Source organism: Sorex fumeus, unplaced genomic scaffold (genome assembly GCF_029834395.1).
Source record: "Sorex fumeus unplaced genomic scaffold, SorFum_2.1 ptg000019l, whole genome shotgun sequence".
In the NCBI taxonomy this organism is placed as follows: domain Eukaryota; kingdom Metazoa; phylum Chordata; class Mammalia; order Eulipotyphla; family Soricidae; genus Sorex; species Sorex fumeus.
Window position 1 is genome coordinate 39,072,445 of NW_026606076.1, and position 17,405 is coordinate 39,089,849.

General features: G+C 59.7%; 1 protein-coding gene across 1 annotated transcript; it reads right to left on the reverse strand.

Moving 5' to 3' along the window:
• Positions 1-920: 920 nt before the first annotated feature.
• On the reverse strand, positions 921-7,522 carry GNG7 (G protein subunit gamma 7). Its single transcript, XM_056113233.1, has 2 exons — positions 7,406-7,522; positions 921-1,450 (listed from the first exon to the last, which is right to left on the reverse strand). The coding sequence occupies exons 1-2, from the start codon at positions 7,484-7,486 to the stop codon at positions 1,325-1,327; spliced, it is 207 nt and encodes a 68-aa protein (XP_055969208.1). The 5' UTR covers positions 7,487-7,522; the 3' UTR covers positions 921-1,324.
• Between the last annotated feature and the right edge of the window lie 9,883 nt (positions 7,523-17,405).

The following is a 17,405-nucleotide window of genomic DNA, read 5'->3' on the forward strand; positions in this document are numbered from 1 at the left end:
GCCCCTTACTTCAGGGTGGGACCCTTCAGTGGGGGGGCTGGGAGAAAGGGGGTGTGCCTGCCCCCCCCACTGCCTGCTCCTTTGAGATAGTGAAGAAAAGAGGGGGGCGTGGATGATAGGTCCCCCACTGAGAGCTGAGTCTGACTCCAGTGAACCACAAGTCCCCTCACCTGACAATGTGTGTGTGGGGGACTCAAGTGAACAGGCCAGAGCCGTGGGCAAGGCTGGGTTTCGGGGACACGCGTGCTCATGCCTGGGGCCTCTGCAGGTACCTCCAGATCCCTTGGCCCTTCCGTGGAGGCTCCGGGTGGCACCGACCCCCACAGCCTATGATCTGGGTCATTTCCGGGCCCAGGGTGTTCTCTGGGGGGAGGGGACACCAAGTGAGATACGGTGAGATAAGTGCTATGGGGAGGTGACACTTGGTGACATGGGCGGGGGCGGGGGGAGGCATCACACACTGAGTCCCCCAGGACCCCCGATCCTCTTATGGGTGGTCGTGGTTGGACAGTCAGAATCTGATGGGTTTTTTTTTTGGGGGGGGATTGGTTTGCACCATACTCATTGGTGCTCAGGGCTGACTCCTGGCTCTGTGCTCAGGAGTCCCTCCTGGTAGGGTTTGGGGGACCCTATGGGATTCTGGGGAACGAACCTTGGTCGGATGCATGCAAGGCAATCACCTTCCCAGCTGTTTTGTGTCTCTGACCCCAGAATCTGACCCTTGCGTTTTTTGGGGGGAGGAGGGGTACACCCCATGGTGCTCAGGCTGTTTCCTGGCTCTGTGCTCATGAGTGACCCCTGGCCGTGCTCAGGGGACCATACTGGGTGCTGGGGATTAGACCCAGGATCTTGACCACCTCTGCGGGCGCTCCCCCAGCCCCAGGAGGATCTGATCTGATTTAAATAAGGAGGCGAGATCCCGCTGGCCCCTCTCCAGACCCTCCAGGTTCCTTAGGTCACCCACCCCGCCCCTGCCCCCGTGAACCCAGCTTCCCCAAAGCCGTCAAGGCGGAGACGGGGCGTGGGTCTGGGCACAGGGGGCGGGGAGTGGGGCGGCAAGGGGGTCCACCCTGCGGCCCCCTCCCGGCTGGTCCGGTGCCGGCACCCCCATCCTGGTGTGGCCCGAGGGACGGTCACCGGGGCGCGCGGGCATCTCGCGGGGTGGGAATGTCCATGTCCGGCCTGGGGACGCCTTCACCCCATCTGGGAGCCCGCATGCATTCCTGAGGGGAACGTGCGGGGGGGAGTTTCGGGGGGCTTGGCTTGGTGAGGTGGGGGGCCCTGAACGAGAGAGCGGGGTGGCTGAGGGACGCGAGGGGCACGGCTATAGGATGATACACGGCTTCTTGTCCTTGAAGGGGTTCTCGGAGGCGGGGACCCCGACCAGCAGCGGGTCGTTGCGGGCGTGCTGCTCACAGTAACTCATGAGCTCGGACGACGCTTTGGACACCTGCGGGAGAGGCAGAGGGGACAGACGGGGACTTAGAGGCTCGGCCCGGCCCCGCCCCCAGATCGCCGCCAGAGCCAGGCCCCGCCCCCAGAGCAACCCCAGGCCCCGCCCCCGGATCAACTCTAGAGCCAGGCCCCGCCCCCAGAGCAACCCCCAGGCCCAGGCCCCGCCCCCGGATCGCCGCTAGAGCCAGGCCCCGCCCCCAGAGCAACCCCCCAGGCCCAGGCCCCGCCCCCGGATCACCTCTAGAGCCAGGCCCCGCCCCAGAATCACCTCTAGAGCCAGGCCCCGCCCCCAGAGCCAGGTCCCGCCTCCAGAGCCCCCCCAGCCCAGGCCCCGCCCCCGGATTGCCTCCAGAGCCAGGTCCCACCCCAGAAGATCCCCAGAACCGGCCCCGCCCACCCCGTCTAAGTCACTATAAGGTCCCCCAGGCCCTGCCCACCCGTTTCCACCCACCTATAAGGCTCTGCTCCAGCCCCACCCACAGCCAGACCACGCCCACCCTCCCCACCAGACTCTGCCCTAGCCCTACCCCTTCACCAGGCCCCGCCTCTAGCCCCACCCCTTCTCCAGGCCCGGCCCACCGCAGTTCCCTCCCATTGTAAGGCCCCACCCGCCTTCATTCGCTACCAGACTCCGCCCTAGCTCCTCCCTCTTCAGCCGGCCTCACCCCACCCTCAGTTCAACCCCCTCAGACCCCTGCCCCATAGCTCCCCAATGCCCCCCCCGCGGGACACAGCCTCCAAAGTGAAGGGACACGCAGGGCTACCCCAACCCGGTATTCCCTTAGGTCTCGAAGGGGCGGGCAGCTCTGATGCGCCCTTCTCAACTGCGTGGTTGCCCCAGTTGAGAAGTAGGGGGCTATGAGGAGAGAGCCAGATTCCCAGGGTGGGGTCCCAGAGATAGAAACATCTGTAATAGGCCCCTTACAGGCCCCTTCCCTCTGCAGACAGGATGTGGGAGTGGGGGGCTGGTGGCTGGGGAGGAGGGTAGGTGAGTTGCGGATAGGGTTGGCGTTTACCCGCCTTTTTTTGGGGGGGTGGTTTATATCTGGCGATGCTCAGGAATTACTCCGAGCTCTGCACTCAGGGAATCACTCCTGGTGGGCTTAGGGACCATATAGGATGCTGGAGATCGAATCTGGGTCAGCTGTGTGCAAGGCGAGTGTCCTCCCTGCTATACTATTGCTCTGGGCTGAGATGCTCTTTCATTTATTTATTAATTTTTAATTTTGGGGTCACACCCAACCATGCTCAGGACTTACTCCTGGCTCTGTGCTCAGGACTTACTCCTGGGCAGTGCTTAGGGAACCGTCTGATGAAAGGGATCGAACCCTGGGTCGGCAGCACGCAAGGCAAGCGCCCTCCTTAATGTACTGTAGCTCTGAATCTTGACGTCCATTTTATTTTTTTTTTCTTTTTCTTTTTGAGTCACACCCGGCAATGCACAGGGGTTACTCCTGGTTCTACACTCAGGAGTTACCCCTGGCAGTGCTCAGGGGACCATATGGGATGCTGGGTATCAAAACCGGGTTGGCTGTGTGCAAGGCAAACGCCCTACCCACTGTGCTATTGCTCCAGCCCCCTGATGTCCATTTTCATGTGTGTTTGGGTCCTGGGCTGAGTTCTGACTCTGCACTCAGGGATCACTCCTGGCGTGGTTCAGGGAACCATGCAAGGTGTCAGGGATTGAACCTGGGTCGGCAGCGTGCAAGGCAAGTGTCCTCCCCACTGTCTTGTCTCTCCTGACCCCGGAAGGGCTTAAGACTCAGAACGCTGGGGCTGGAGTGATAGCACAGGGGGTAGGGCGTTTGCCTTGCATGCCGCCCGACCCGGGGTTCGATCCCCAGCATCCCATATGGTCCCCTGAGCACGGCCAGGAGTAGTTCCTGAGTGCATGAACCAGGAGTAACCCCTGAGCATTGCCGGGTGTGACCCAAAAAGCAAAAAAAAAAAAAAAAAAAAAAAGACTCAGAGCGCTGATCTCAGTGACTGAAGTCTGGGGGAGGTCTCCTGATCCGGCAGACCTGCACCCCTGAACTCCCAAGGATGCCCCCACTTTGTTCTAAGCTGCTGAAAGCCTTGCTTGGGGGTGAGCCGGTGTGAGGAGAGGGGCGCTGGGGCCCCAGAGAGTGATAAGGCAGAACCTCGGGACAACCCCATTTCGGGGACCCACTGGGCTTGGAAAGTTGCCCCACGGGACAAAAATAGTCTCTGGGCCCCTGAAAATAGCTGCGTGGTGGTGACTGGCACGGGGCCCTGCCCACGGGCTTGGCAGGATGGCCTGGTTCCCCCCCATCCCCCGTGTTGTGGCCGGGCCGGCTCTGCGGTTCTGATGGCCCATTTGGCGGCCCCTCGCACTTCCAAAGGGGGTTCCTCGGGAACATCAAAGGAACCATGAATCACCCGCCCCGGCTGGCACAGGCTCCCAGAAGAAACCACTTCAACCGGCTCTCGGGCTTATTCAGCCCCAGGAACTCGCCGCCAGAGTTCTGGAACATTCTGACTCCTGGGTGTGGGGGACGACACACATAATCTCCCTCCCTGGCTGGGCTCAGTTGCTGCCACCCTCTCCCCCACCCCCAACGCCCACCCCCGCCCCAGGGTGCCTGTGCTTTGGGACACCCAGCCACCAGGTCTGGATGCGGGAGAGCTGTGATTGTTTGCTGTTGTTTGGGTCTTGGCCCTCCACGCCCGGCAATGCTCAGGGCTGACTCCTGACTCTGTGCTCAGGGAACACTCTTGGTGATGCTCGGGGGACCCTAGGGGATGCCGGGGATCGAACCTGGTCGGCCACGTGCAAGGCAAGTGTCCTCCCTGCTGCGCTATTGCTCCGGCCCAGAGCTGTGATTTCTGGGTCCACCTGGCTGGGCGTCCTATTTTGTGTGTGTGTGTGTGTGTGTTTGTGTCTCAGGGGTGACTGTTGGGCTGAGGAGGGGGAGCACAGTGACTGCCATGTGCAACCCTGACCTCAATTCTGAACCTCCTCATGAATCCCCCCCAGACCTACCGGGTGTGGCCCTGGGACCCCAAGCACCTTGGGGCTTCAGTACTGAACCCCCAGATCTGCACAGAGTGGGCGTACCACCTGGATAGCTCCTGGGATCCCCACAACCCACTGCAGGGATCGCCATGGGGTGTCCCCACATATCCTTATTTTTGGTTTTGGGGGCCACACTTGGATATGCTCAGGGCTGACTCCTAGTTCTGTGCTCAGGAATCACTCCTGGTGGGCTCGGGAGATCATTTGGGGTGCCGGGGATTTAACCCGGGCTGGCCATGTGCGAAGTTCACTATCCTACTGGCCCTTGTTTATTTATTTATTATTTTGTGTGGGGAGCACACCCAGTCATGTTTTCTCTCCAGTCCCTGGCCCCTATTTTAAAATGTATTAATTTAGGGGGCCGGGATGATAATACAGTGGGGAAGGCACTGTGTTCCTGAGTCCAGGAGCGATTCCTGTGTGCAGAACCAGGAGTAACCCCTGAGTACTGCTGGGTGTAGCAAAAATAAAATTTTATTTAGGGTTTTGGGGGCCTCCTTGCTGTACTACCACTCCAGGTATATATGTACATGTAATACATATGTACATATTATATATATGTAAATCATTTAATATAAACATGTATTTTAAAGGTTATCTTGAACCTCTGTACAATTCAGCAAGCTCTGGCCTGTGGGTGGGCCGCATCTCATCAGTGGACGGCCTGCAGGCAGGACTGCTGTCCCAGGGGCCCTGGCACTCGGGCTGTGCTGTCCACACTCCCCTGGGCTGTCAGTCAAGCCTGGAAGATTCTGGGTTTGCCACTTGTGGACTCGTGTGTGGGCCAGTTCCCTCACATCATGCCATCTCTGTCCACACACACGGTCACATGTTACTGAACAATGGGGACATGTGACAAGCTCTGAGAGTGTGTCACGCCCTTGTCACCGTGCGCAGGTCCTGTGGGGCAAGGGCGCAAGTCATGGAGCAGCCCAGGATGCACCTGGTAGATGGCAGAATCCTTGGGAATCCTCCCTACCCCGTCTCTGTCCCCCACAGGTCCCTGGAGGACAAGGACTGTCAAGTGACACTTGACTGTCCACAGGGGGACACGTGCACAGAGGCGTGGGTGTGGATGTGTGCACACGAACAGCCTCACACACACCAACATACATACTGACACACGCACGTTAACACACTCACAGCAACATCATCACACACATATAATCACAGTCACACAATCACACACTCTCACTCACGATATCGCACACTCTCACAACCACACTCTCGGTCACACAATCAAACACTCTCACTCACACAACCACACACTTTTAGTCACACAATCACACACTCCCACATAATCACACACTCTCACAGTCACACAATCGCACACTCTCACACAATCTAACAGTCACACACTCTCACAGCCACGCAACCGTACTCTCGCGGTCACACAATCACACACTCTCGGTCACACAACCACACACTTTTGGTCACACAATCACACTCTCACACAACCATGCACTCTAACATAGTCACACACTCTCACAGTCCAGCAACCACACAATCACACCTTCTCACACACATACACACCATCTCACACGCTCACATTCACACACACACTCATGCTCGCACACATGGACACTCTCAGACACTCACACACTCTTGCATTCCCACACACTCACACTCTCTCCCACAATCACACTCCCACACAAACTCTCCCCCACACTCACACTCTCGCACTCACACTCTTCCCACACACTCTCTCACTCCTACACTGTCACCCTCACACCCTCACACACACACACACACACACACACACACACACTCTTCTGCGCTCCCACACTCCCATACTCTCTCTCTCTGGCACTGTCCCCGTCCCTGGCTGACCCCGAGTGCCCTGTGTTTGGGCAGGGCTGACTCCCAGCCATGCCCCCTGGGGCTTCTAGATGGAGGCTCAGACCCCCGTGGCCCTCCGCCTTGGGGACGTGCGGGGACCTGGCGTCAAGTCCCTCATGAACGTCCGTCATCCGTCCCCCCGCCCACATCCCCACCGGCTGCCCCTGGGCCTTGAAGGACAACCCCTGCCTCCCCACTTCATGTGGACACGTCCAGGACCCAGAACACCCAGGGAAAGACCAGCCCCCAACCTCCCGGGGGAGGGTCCCAGGGACAGACACACCCAGGGCAAGCCCCTCCCACCACAAACAGGAAGTGGCTCAGGGGCCCATAAATCTGGGAGGCCTGATGATGGATGGGGAAGCGCTTGCTTTGGGGGGGATGGGATGGGATGTCCTGGGACCAGGCGGGGGGGGGTCCTATCGGTGAAATGTGCTGAATCGTGCCTTTTTGAGGTTCGCTTCGGAGCCACACCCAAGGCTGACTCCTGGCTCTGTGCTCAGGAATTCCTCCCAGCGGTACTTGGGAAACTCTAGGGGACCTTGGGGATGGAACCCAGGGGCCCTCGCCCCCCCTCCCCAGCGTTTTGCAAACTCTTGGGGGAAAAAGAGGATCTAGGAGCAGGCCCGAGGGTAGGACGCAGGGCTGGGGTCCCGTGCTGCCCCCCACTCTACAGAGCTCACTCAGGGCCCCTGCTGCGTTCGGAGGCTGGGACGGCCTGTCCTTTTCTTTTTTTAGCCTGAAAAGCAAACACGCTTATTTCAACAACAACAAAAATTCCAACAAGGTCCAAGTGAAGAAAGAAGCTGGTGATGGTCCGGAGGGCACGGGCAGGGCTAAATCTCCAGAGAAGGTTCTGGAAGGAGTGTGTGTGTGTGTGTCTGTGTGTGGTGGTATTGGTGGTGGTGGTGGTGATGGGGGGTCCTGCAATGCTGACGCTGCCACCCTGTGGGTTCACGTTGGCTGCGTCTTGGCATCGTGGACACTCAGGCTGGGAGAGCTTGGCCCAGTGGCTACACAGCGAGGACGTCCCCCTTCCCCATACCCCTAACTCTGTCCCCCAACCCCGCGCACCTTGATTCTCTCGATCCCGGCCTCGATGCGGAGCTGTTCCACCAGCTTCCGGGCTTGGGCGATGTTGTTACTGGTGGACATTGTCTGCCATCAGCCTGCGCCCCGATGTCCAGAGAGCTGAGGGAAGGAGGAAAAAGACAGCTGAGTGGACCCCTTCCAGAAACTGCCTGCCAGGACCACCCGGGTATGGACCCCACAGGGAGAAGGGGATGGGATCCCCACGGGGGGAGGCCCCTGTCTGCGGCTCAAGGTCCATCACCGGGTTGGGGGCTGGAATGATAGTACAGCAAGGGAGGGTATTTGCCTTGCACGCGGCCGACGAGGGTTCGATTCCCAGCATCCCATAGGATCCCCCGAGCACCACCAGGAGTAACTCCTGAGTGCATGAGCCAGGAGTTAACCCCTGTGCATCGCCGGGTGTGACCCAAAAAGCAAAAGCAAAAAAAAAAAAAAAGTCCATCACCAACGGGGAGAGGAAAGGACACTTACCCTTCCTCCCTCCCTCCCTTCCTCCCTTCTTCCTTCCATCCTTCCCCCCATGTGGACCGGGTATCTAGGGGAGCCCATTTGGCCACCAATAAAGCTCACCCTCGACTGCCTTCAGCTAAGCCTCATGGCTCGGAAGGCTGGTGTGTGTGTGTGTGTGTGTGTGTGTGTGTGTGTGTGTGTGTGTTGTGTGGGTAATGTTTCTGTGGCACCCATCCTGCTCCTGAGCTGTCGGCAGCCCTGCACCCCAGAGGACTGCCTGTCCCCCACCGTGGGGGTTTGCTGTGGGGAGGTGGGGTCGCACCCGGCAGTCCGGGTGGGGGGGGGAACCACCCTGGAGCTCCCACAGGCACAGATTCCCGTTGCAGGGGCCCACTTGATGAGCAGCGGGTCTAGGGCGTTGGCCGGAGCATCGCCAGGAGTGACCCCTGAACACAGGGGCAGGACCAAGCCCTGAGCATCTCCGGGTGTGGCCCCCAAACAAAGCGAAATAGAAAGGTTTTCTCAGACTTCCCAGGAGTGCGGGAGGCTGGTGGACACGGAGGAGCAGCGGTAATTCCCGCAACGACACGGCTGCACTGCACTGGCGGGAAGCCTCACATATACCTGTCCGTACCCCCGCCCCCCCCACCCCCGCCTCCCGCGCGCACCTGCACGCATGCGCACTCGTGGATTAAAAAGCCTGCACAAGGGGCTGGAGCGATAGCACAGTGGGTAGGGCATTTGCCTTGCACGCGGCCGACCCGGGTTCGATTCCCAGCATCCCATATGGTTCCCTGAGCACCGCCAGGAGTGACTCCTGAGTGCAGAGCCAGGAGTGACCCCTGTGCATTGCCGGGTGTGACCCAAAAAAGCAAAAAAAAAAAAAAAAAAAGCCTGCACAAGCCGCTGGGCCGCGGGTGCTGGGCGCTGGAGCGGCTGTTCCGGGGACACCGGCGTGCAGCCGTCCACCGGGCACGGCTCCCTGCTTCCCGGCAGCCGCCCGGCGCCCCTGTGGGTGAGTGGAGGCCCTTGTGTCTGCCCGGGACCCACGGAGCCCGTGCCGGAGCTTCCAGAGAGTTCTGATTCAGCAGACGGCTTCAAAGCGGCCACAAAACATCCCAGTCAGAGAAAACCGCCCTCGGGTCGCCTTAAAAATACCCAAATTACTCAGCGCTAAATATAGACGCGTCCCCGAGAACAAACGGTTGGCCCCAAAGACGTGTTTGCCTTGGCAGACTGGGGCGTCCTGCCCAGCCTCGGCGCGGCCACCGCCACCCAGGAACCCGGCCACCCCGTGAGCTACCTCTGACCACGGTGCCCTCGTAGGCTTGAGGTCCCCAAGCGCCCGGGGTGGGGGGGAGCATTTTCTGCCACCCCCCAAAATGCCCCACGTGCTCCCCCCCAGGGGGGCACTGCACCCCCGACTCTGAGCATGGTCAGAGATGGACAATGCAGGGCTACATGTGCCTGCGTGTCTGCATGCATCAGCATATCTGCACACGTGTGTGTGCACGTGCAAGCATGTTTGTGAGCACAGGACACATGTACAGACACACATGCACACAGGACACGTGTGTAGAGAGAGCGCACACGCACACACATGTAACATGGCACCGCATGTAGATGGGCCGTGCATGTGTCCTACATGTGTTCACACACATGCACATGTACTCACAGGCACTGTGTGTAAATGTCCACCCTGTGTGGGTGGATACACCTGCACACCGAGGCGCAGGGCTCATGTGACAGCGTGCTTGGGTGGCTACCCCATGTCCGGATGTTTCTGCCCCTGTGTTGCCATATGTCTGTTCTAGCAGTCACCTCATGTGGCTGTATTCAGGGGAGCAGAGTGGCCATGGGGGGTCATGCACCCACTTGTGGGTGAGCCTGGATCTGCCCAGATGCTCACAATCCTTTGGGGTTTTTTTTTTTTCCTTTTTGGGTCACACCTGGTGATGCACAGAGGTTACTTCTGGCTCTGAACTCAGGAATTCCTCCTGGCGGTGCTCAGGGGACCATATGGGATGCTGGGAATTGAACTTGGGTCGGCCGCCTGCAAGGCAGACACCCTACCCGCTCTGCTATCGTTCCAGTCCCAATCCTTTGGTTTTTGTTTTGTTTGGGGGCCACACCTGTGTGGTGCTCAGGGTCAACTCCTGGCTCTGTGCTCAGGAATTGCTCCAGGTGGGGCTCGGGGGAACTTGCGGAGTGCTGGAGATCAAAGCCAGGTCGGCAAGCGCCTTGCCCGTTGTTTGTACAATCACTCTGGCCCCTTCACGAAGACATTCGCTTGCATTTTCCAGTTCTGCTTTGGAGCCATGCCCGGCGGTGCTCAGGGCTGACTCCTGCCCCTGTGCTCAGAGATCCCTCCTGGCGGGGCTGGGGGGGACCCTGGGGGATGCCGGGGATCGAACCTGGGTCAGCTACGTGCCGGGCTGGCGCCCTCCCCACTGTCCTGCCACTCCGGCCTGCATGTAGACTTGCCTGTGTGCGTGCGGGTGCCCGGGTGTCGTCAGTGCCCGCGTGCGGCCAACTCATGGCCTGGCCTGACTCAGCCTGAGCTGAGCCCTGGGGAGGTGGCAGCGGAGCAGCTCAGTGCTGAGTCAGCGGCCCAGACTCCCCCTCACGTGACACCAGGGCACCCTCACCAGGCCCGGGATGGAAGTCGGGGCGGGGGGGGGGGGGGGGCGCGGGCGGGCGCATTTGCAGCCTCCTGGGAGGCAGGGGCCGGGTCAGGCCTGGCAGGGTAACTTGGGGTGAGAAGCATCTAAAAATAACTGCTGAGTGGCTGCCAGGCCTGGGCGGGCCTCCCGGGAAAGGGCGAAGAGGGCATCGGGGATTTTTTTTTTTCCTGGTTTTTGGGCCACACCCAGTGATGCTCAGGGCTGACTCCTGGCTCTGCACTCAGGAATTACTCCTGGCGGTGCTCAGGGGACCATATGGGATGCTGGGAATCGAACCCGGGTTGGCCGCGTGCAAGGCAAACACCCTACCCACTGTGCTATCGCTCCAGCCTCACTCTCGCTGTTTGTTTGGGAGCCGGAAGTGGCAGTGCTCAGGGATTATAGGGTCCTGGGACTCGAATGTGGGTCAACCACGTGCGAGGCAGGCGCCCTCCCCGCTGTCTTATGCTCTGACCCCAGGATATCAGATGTTTTGGCAGATCTTGCTGAGGAATCAAGGGACACGATACCCCTCGGATGATGGCCCCAGATATCCCAGCTGAGCTATGAGAGCCCCAAATGCAAGCAGGGAACCAGACCACAGGAAGAGGCCTGGGGAGGGGGGAGGACCAGGTTGGCTGCCTACGGGGAGAGCAGGGCATGTTCACCCTTGCTCACTTGGGGGTCTCCCCAGGAGCTGGGAAGGTGACGCATCTCTGGTTCTGCAGTCAATGGATGGACCCCCCCAGCTCCCAGCCCCTTGTGGTAAAGCAGCCCAGACATCATGCAGTGTCTCCCCAGATGGGTCCCAAATCTGTAGCCCTAGAAACTGCAGCCTCAAGAAATCCAGTTCTTGGGGTCGGAGCGGGGAGGGCGCTGGCCTTGCAGGCAGCTGACCCAGGTTTGATCTTCAGCATCCCTCTGGGTCCCCTGAGCACCATCAGGAGTCACCCCTGAATGCAGAGCTAAGAGTCAGCCCTGAGCATCGCTGGATGTGGCCCCCCAAACAGAACAAAACAGACCAAGCGAGTTTCAGGCTGGAGTGATAGAATAACGAGGAGGGCGTTTGCCTTTCACACGGCTGAGCGAGGTTTGATCCCGAGCACCCCACAGGGTCCCGAGTCCTACCAGAAGTGATCCCTGAATGCAGAGCCAGAAGTCAGCCCTGAGCATCGCCAGGTATGCTCCCCACTCCAAAAAAAAAAATTAAAAAAACCCGCAAGTTTTGAGGTTGAAGAGCTAAGACAATAAGTCTCGCAAAGGGCTGCTTTTGGCTCAATTTCCAGCCAAAATTCCTAGTGGGGTCCCCTGAATCCCACTAGATATGATCTCCAAGCAGAGACCCAGGAATAAGCCCTGAGCACTGCAGGATGTGCCCCCCCCCAAAAAAAAACACCAAAACCAAAAAACAACCAAACAAGCCAAAAAGCAGGTTTCAGGGTGCTGGGAGAGAGGTCAAAGGCCTGGCACGCACAAGGCCCCAAGTTTGATCCCCAACACTGTATGTCCCCTTCAAGCACAGCAGGGTTTGGCAGCCTCAGAGAGCTGTAGCCCAGCGATTCTGCCTCTGCTCCCCAGGCTGTGTGGCTTTGGGAAAGTTACTTGCCCTCTCTGAGTGTTACTGTCCTCAGGGCAACAGGCTGTTTGTTGAAAGCGCTTGGCAAACCTCCCAAGGCCCCAAGTGGGAGAAGGGGGGTGGAGCTGGCCGTCAAGGAGGGGACAGTCCCTTCTCAGGCACTGGTGACAACCGGCAAGAATAAACACAGCTGCTGGAATGATGAGGGTGGCAGAGGTGTCGTGGACATCCTGTGGCCCGAGAAGGTGGACCAGCTGGTTTGCTGGCGGCAGTTGGGAAACGCCAGAGTCCCAGCTGACCAGCTCGCCCCCCCCCCCCCCCCCCAGGGCCACGCTCCTGAGTCTGGGGTGTGGCGGGACTTGTAAAAGCCCATCTGGGCTTGGGAGACCTGATCATTGATTCACGGGGGGGGGGGGGGGGGGGAGCCTCAAGTTGGATGATTGTCCAGCGGGGAAGGTGCCTGCCTTGCACTTTGCACGCAGTTGACCTGGGTTCGATCCCCAGCACCCCAGAGTGTTCCTGGAGCACTGCCAGGAGTGATCCCTGAGTGCAGAGCCAAAACTCAGCCCACAGCATTGTCAGGTGTGGTCCAAAAACAAAAATAAAAGCAAAAAGGCAGGGCCGGAGCAATAGCACAGCGGGTAGGGCATTTGCCTTGCACGCGCCAACCCGGGTTCGATTCCCAGCATCCCATAGGGTCCCCCAAGCACCGCACTCAGGAGTAATTCCTGAGTGCAGAGCCAGGAGTAACCCCTATGCATTGCCACGTGTGACCCAAAAAGCAAAAAAAAGGGCTGCAATACAGATTTCAGATGCAGGAGTGCCTGGCACTGTCCGGTCCCCCAACACCTCAAAATCCAAAACCACAGGCATGTGCACGCACACACACACACACACACACACACACACACACACACACGGCATGCTAGGAACCTCTGCAGTGCTGGCTGGAGCCTGGGCCAAAGAGCAGGAGGCTTGGAAGAATTTGGGGCGGAGTGGGGGCATATTTTAGGGCCAGTGGGTTGAGCCTCACACAATGTCTCCTTCCTGCTGGCTGGGAAGCGGCTCAGTCCCCGTCCCCTCAAGGACATGCCCGGGCTTTGGCACGCTGCAGATAAACTCCCTGGGGGTGGAGCCATAGCACAGAGGGGAGGACGCTGGCCTTGCACACGGCTGACCCGGGTTCGATCTCCGGCATCCCCTAGAGTCCTCCAAGTCTGGTGAGGAGTCATGCCTGAGTGCAGAGCCAAGAGTAATCCCTGTGCATCGCCGGGTGTGACCCAAAAAGAAAAAAAAAAAAGATGCACAGACAGAGAGCCGGGCAGTGACAGATCACCACTCCATGATACAATTTGGGTGCCGTGGCTCTCCAGGGAGAGGATGCACGAAGAACTGATACCCCAGGCCATGTGTTCAGGAAGGGCGTCCTGGAGTGAGTATGGTTGGGGGATGGGGCGCAAAATGCAGCCCAGCCTGATGGGCAAAGGGCGAGGAACCAGGAATTGATACGCATTGGGAATTTTTCCATAGCAGCGCCCCCTGCCGGCCAATCTGGGTCAGGCCCACCTGGGGGCTCCAGCAAGCCGGCCGGTGGAGGGGGGGGGGGTCTGCCTCCACGTCCTCTGCGGCCTCTCTCCCCTGGTCTCCTGGACTCAGAGGTGTTCCCCCTCTTACCCCCCCCCGCCCCACTGCAGACAACGGGACCGGATACAGGATACGGTGACAGCCAGACCCGAGGGGGCCGCGGAGCCTCCGGATTCCGCGCATAGTTCTCATAGCTGGCCTGGACGGTCGAAGGAGCCGGGCGCGCGCGCGGGACGGCCAAACAGACGGACTGACGGACAGACTGGACGAAACGTCGGCCCGGCTGGGCTGCGTCAAAGGAAAAGAATGTGAAAAATGTGCCCGGTGGGGTGGAGGCAGTGCCGGGCCAACGGCTCCACTGCACGGTGGGGGGGGGGGTGCAGGGACCTGCGCCCTATTTTGGAAATTTGGGGGGCCCCACAGTCGGCGGTGCTCGGGGCTGACTCCTGGCAGGCTCCGGAGACCCTATAGGGTGCCGGGGATCAGGCCCTCGTCGGCCGGGTGCAAGGCAAACGCCCTCCGGCGGTGCCAGGCTTTAAACAGACTCCGGGAGACAAAAGGCTGAGATGCCCCAGAGGTTTGCAGGAGGGAGGCGAGGGTTCGATTCTGACACTGCCGGGTCTCTCGCAGGGTCTGCGCTCCCTCCAGAGGGAGCAAGGTCAGAGGTGGGCCTAAGAGGGGGCGGGGTAGAGGGTCTGTGTCAGGTGGCACACCTGGGCACCAGGACCTGCTGGAAGGGACGGGGAAGGTGTCTCCTACCAGCTGGGGTGCCAGGGGGCTCTTGAGTTCACAGATGAGGGCAGGGCCGCTGGGGGTTGGGAAGACAAGCACTACAGCGGGGAGGGCACTTGCCTTGCACGCGGCCCATCTCGGCTCCATCTCCGGCATCCCTGAGCCCCACTGAGTGTGGCCCCAAATCCAAAAACAAATAAAAAGGGGGGGTTCACTGAGCCAGTTTCCTGAGCATGAGGAGCGGCCAGAGAGGGGATGAGGGGGTGGGCTGCCCGCAAGGCTACCAAGTGCCCTCAGAAACCAGACCAGGTTTCCTTCCTCAGGTTAAGGCTGATTTTTGGTGGGGCGGAGTCCTGAATCCCGTGGGCAGAGTTCTGCACTGTGGGCGGAGTCCTGAGCCCTGTGGGCGGAGTCCCGAGCCCCGTGGGCGGAGTTATGCACGCTGTGGGCGGAGTCCTGAGCCCCGTGGGCGGAGTCCTACACCCTATGGGCAGAATCCTGTGTCCCATTATGGGCAGAGACGTGACCTCATGTGGGCGGAGTTCTGCACCCTGCGGGCGGAGCCTGAGTTGCTGGTACCTCCCACTGGGTACCTCCAGGCTCCGTCCCCAGGGAGTACCCCACTGCCCTTGTGTCCCCCGTAGGGGTGGGGTCAGGACTACACCTCATGGGGCTGTGAGAGTGATGCATATTCCATGCTGGTCTGCCCTTGAACAGAGAGGGGTCACAAGGAGCGTGGGATTAAGGTTCTCTAGAGCCCAAGCTCAGGTGTGGCTTGCAGAGACGGCCTTGGGCTAGCCCTACCCAAACCTGGACCCCAGTAAGGGGTCGGTGGGGATGGGGGTTCATGCAGGTGACCAGCGCCCTGCAGGTGACTTCAGGGGTGGGACCCCCAACAGAGGAGGCTTCCTACCCAGCGGGAAGGGGGCCCTGGAGGGCAATGAGGTGGTTTGCAGCAGCTGAGAGCGAGCCCCAGAGGTGAGGGCCATGTTTGTCCTGCAGCCAGGAGGCTGACAGTTCTGGAACATTCTACCAGAGCGATTAAGAGGAAACATTCCGGCAGGCGCTCAGAGCCAGGAACCCAAGCGTCTGTCCAACTGCTGCATGGACAAAGTGGCCGAGAAAGTCGGTTACGTTGGGGCTGGAGAGATGGTTCAGGGGCTCAGGGAGGGTTGCATTGCCTGTGACCCTGGTTCGATTCCTGGCACTGCATATGCTCCCCCTAGGAGGGTCCCCCCAGCACCCCCAGGAAAAAGAAAGTCAATTAATTAGGCAGCAGTTTCCTGTGTCAGTCTGAGACCAGAAGGGGGTAGGGGATGCTGACAAATTTCTAGCACCCTCCTCCCCCGCATGGGGACATGGGTTCTGGGGATTCGGACTCATTTATTCATTCGCTCCTTTCAGTTGAGTACAGAGCAGGCCTTCTGCAACTTTCCATTTACTTATTTATTATGGGGGGGTGGGGGGGTTCTCCTGGACTAAACCAGGATCAGTAAAAGTGCTAAAAAAGTAAAAAAGACAGCCGTGGTGCTCAGGGGTCTCGGGCCTCCATGGGGAAACAAGTGGCTTTGAGCCACCTTTTGAGAATTTTTGGGGGTTTCCATGCTTCACAGTGCTCAGGTTCTAGGGATCTTACATGGGTCAGTGCTTTGCTTTAAGCTTTGTACTTATGGCTGTTTTCTTGGGAGCAGGGGCACACCCAACAGTGCTTAGGGGCTGACTCTCTGGCTCTGTGCTCAGATTCCTCCTGGTGGGGCTCAGGGGACCCTAACAGGGTGCTGGGGATCGAATCCCGGCTGGCGGTGTGCAAGGTGAGTGCACTCCCAGCTGTCCTATGGCTCCAGCCCTGGTTGCTTTCCTTATGAGCCTTTATAAAGGCTGTCTCGTTCCCCCACCCAAGGGAGCACAGGAAATAGCAGGGCTCTGCAGTGCTGGGGATCGAACTCTGGACCTTGAACGTGCAAGGCGTGCGCTTAGTCCCCCTGCGGCACCAGGGGAGTCTCTGGGCACGTTGCCCTTGGCTACTGTGCGGTCCCCGCGCCTTCTGCAAACTGGGCCACGCGCGTCCTGTGCTCTTGAGCTCCCTGAGGGTTTGCAGCTTCCAGGCAGCAGGTTGGGCATCCTGGGGTGACTGGGGGCGGGAGGAGGAAGCCTGTGGGCCCCAGGGTGCCCCGTCTTTGCAGGGAACAGAAACTGCCTTCATGTGCCTCTGGAACTTCCCGGACCCGCCCGCTTTCCGGCTCCCCGCGCTCCTGATCTCTTTCCTCCGGATCCCCACGCGCCACCCACGGGACCGGGGGACCCGCAGCCAGACTCGGCGGGAGGGCGGGCAGGACGGGCAGGGCGGGAGAGGGACGAGCGCGCCCGGGTACAGAGTGTTCGGGAGACCAGGAGGCCAGGAGACGGCGTGTTGTGCTGGAAAAGTGAGAAAGAAAAAAAAAAAACCAAACCAAAAATAAACAAAACTCGAACAAGCACAGCGGAGGGCGGGCGGCAGGAGCAACGGCAGCAACCGGGGGCGGAGCCTGCGGGTCACGTGGTGCAAACCCCGCCCCACACCGCCCCCCCCCCTGCGCCGCCGGCTGCTGGGGTCAGCTCTGCCCCACGCCTATGCGGATGTCTATGCTGTCATACTGGGGGTGTTCCTGGCACGGTGGGGGCAGGGCCAGGGTGGGGAGGTGGACGGATTCCACTCAGACTACGGGGAAAAATACCAAGACAATTCTGGGGGTTCATCCTGGCTCTGCATGATCCCCCACGCACCCTCCAGCAAGAGCCCCTGAGAACCCCCGGTTGTGACCCCAAACATACACACATCTATTGTGGGGGCCGGAGAGATAGTACAGCGGGGAGGTGCCTTGCCTTTTTTTTTATTTTTATTTTTTGCTTTTTTTTGGGGGGGGGGTCACACCCGGCAATGCACAGGGGTTACTCCTTGCTCTGCACTTAGGAGTTCCTCCTGGCGGTGCTCAGGGGA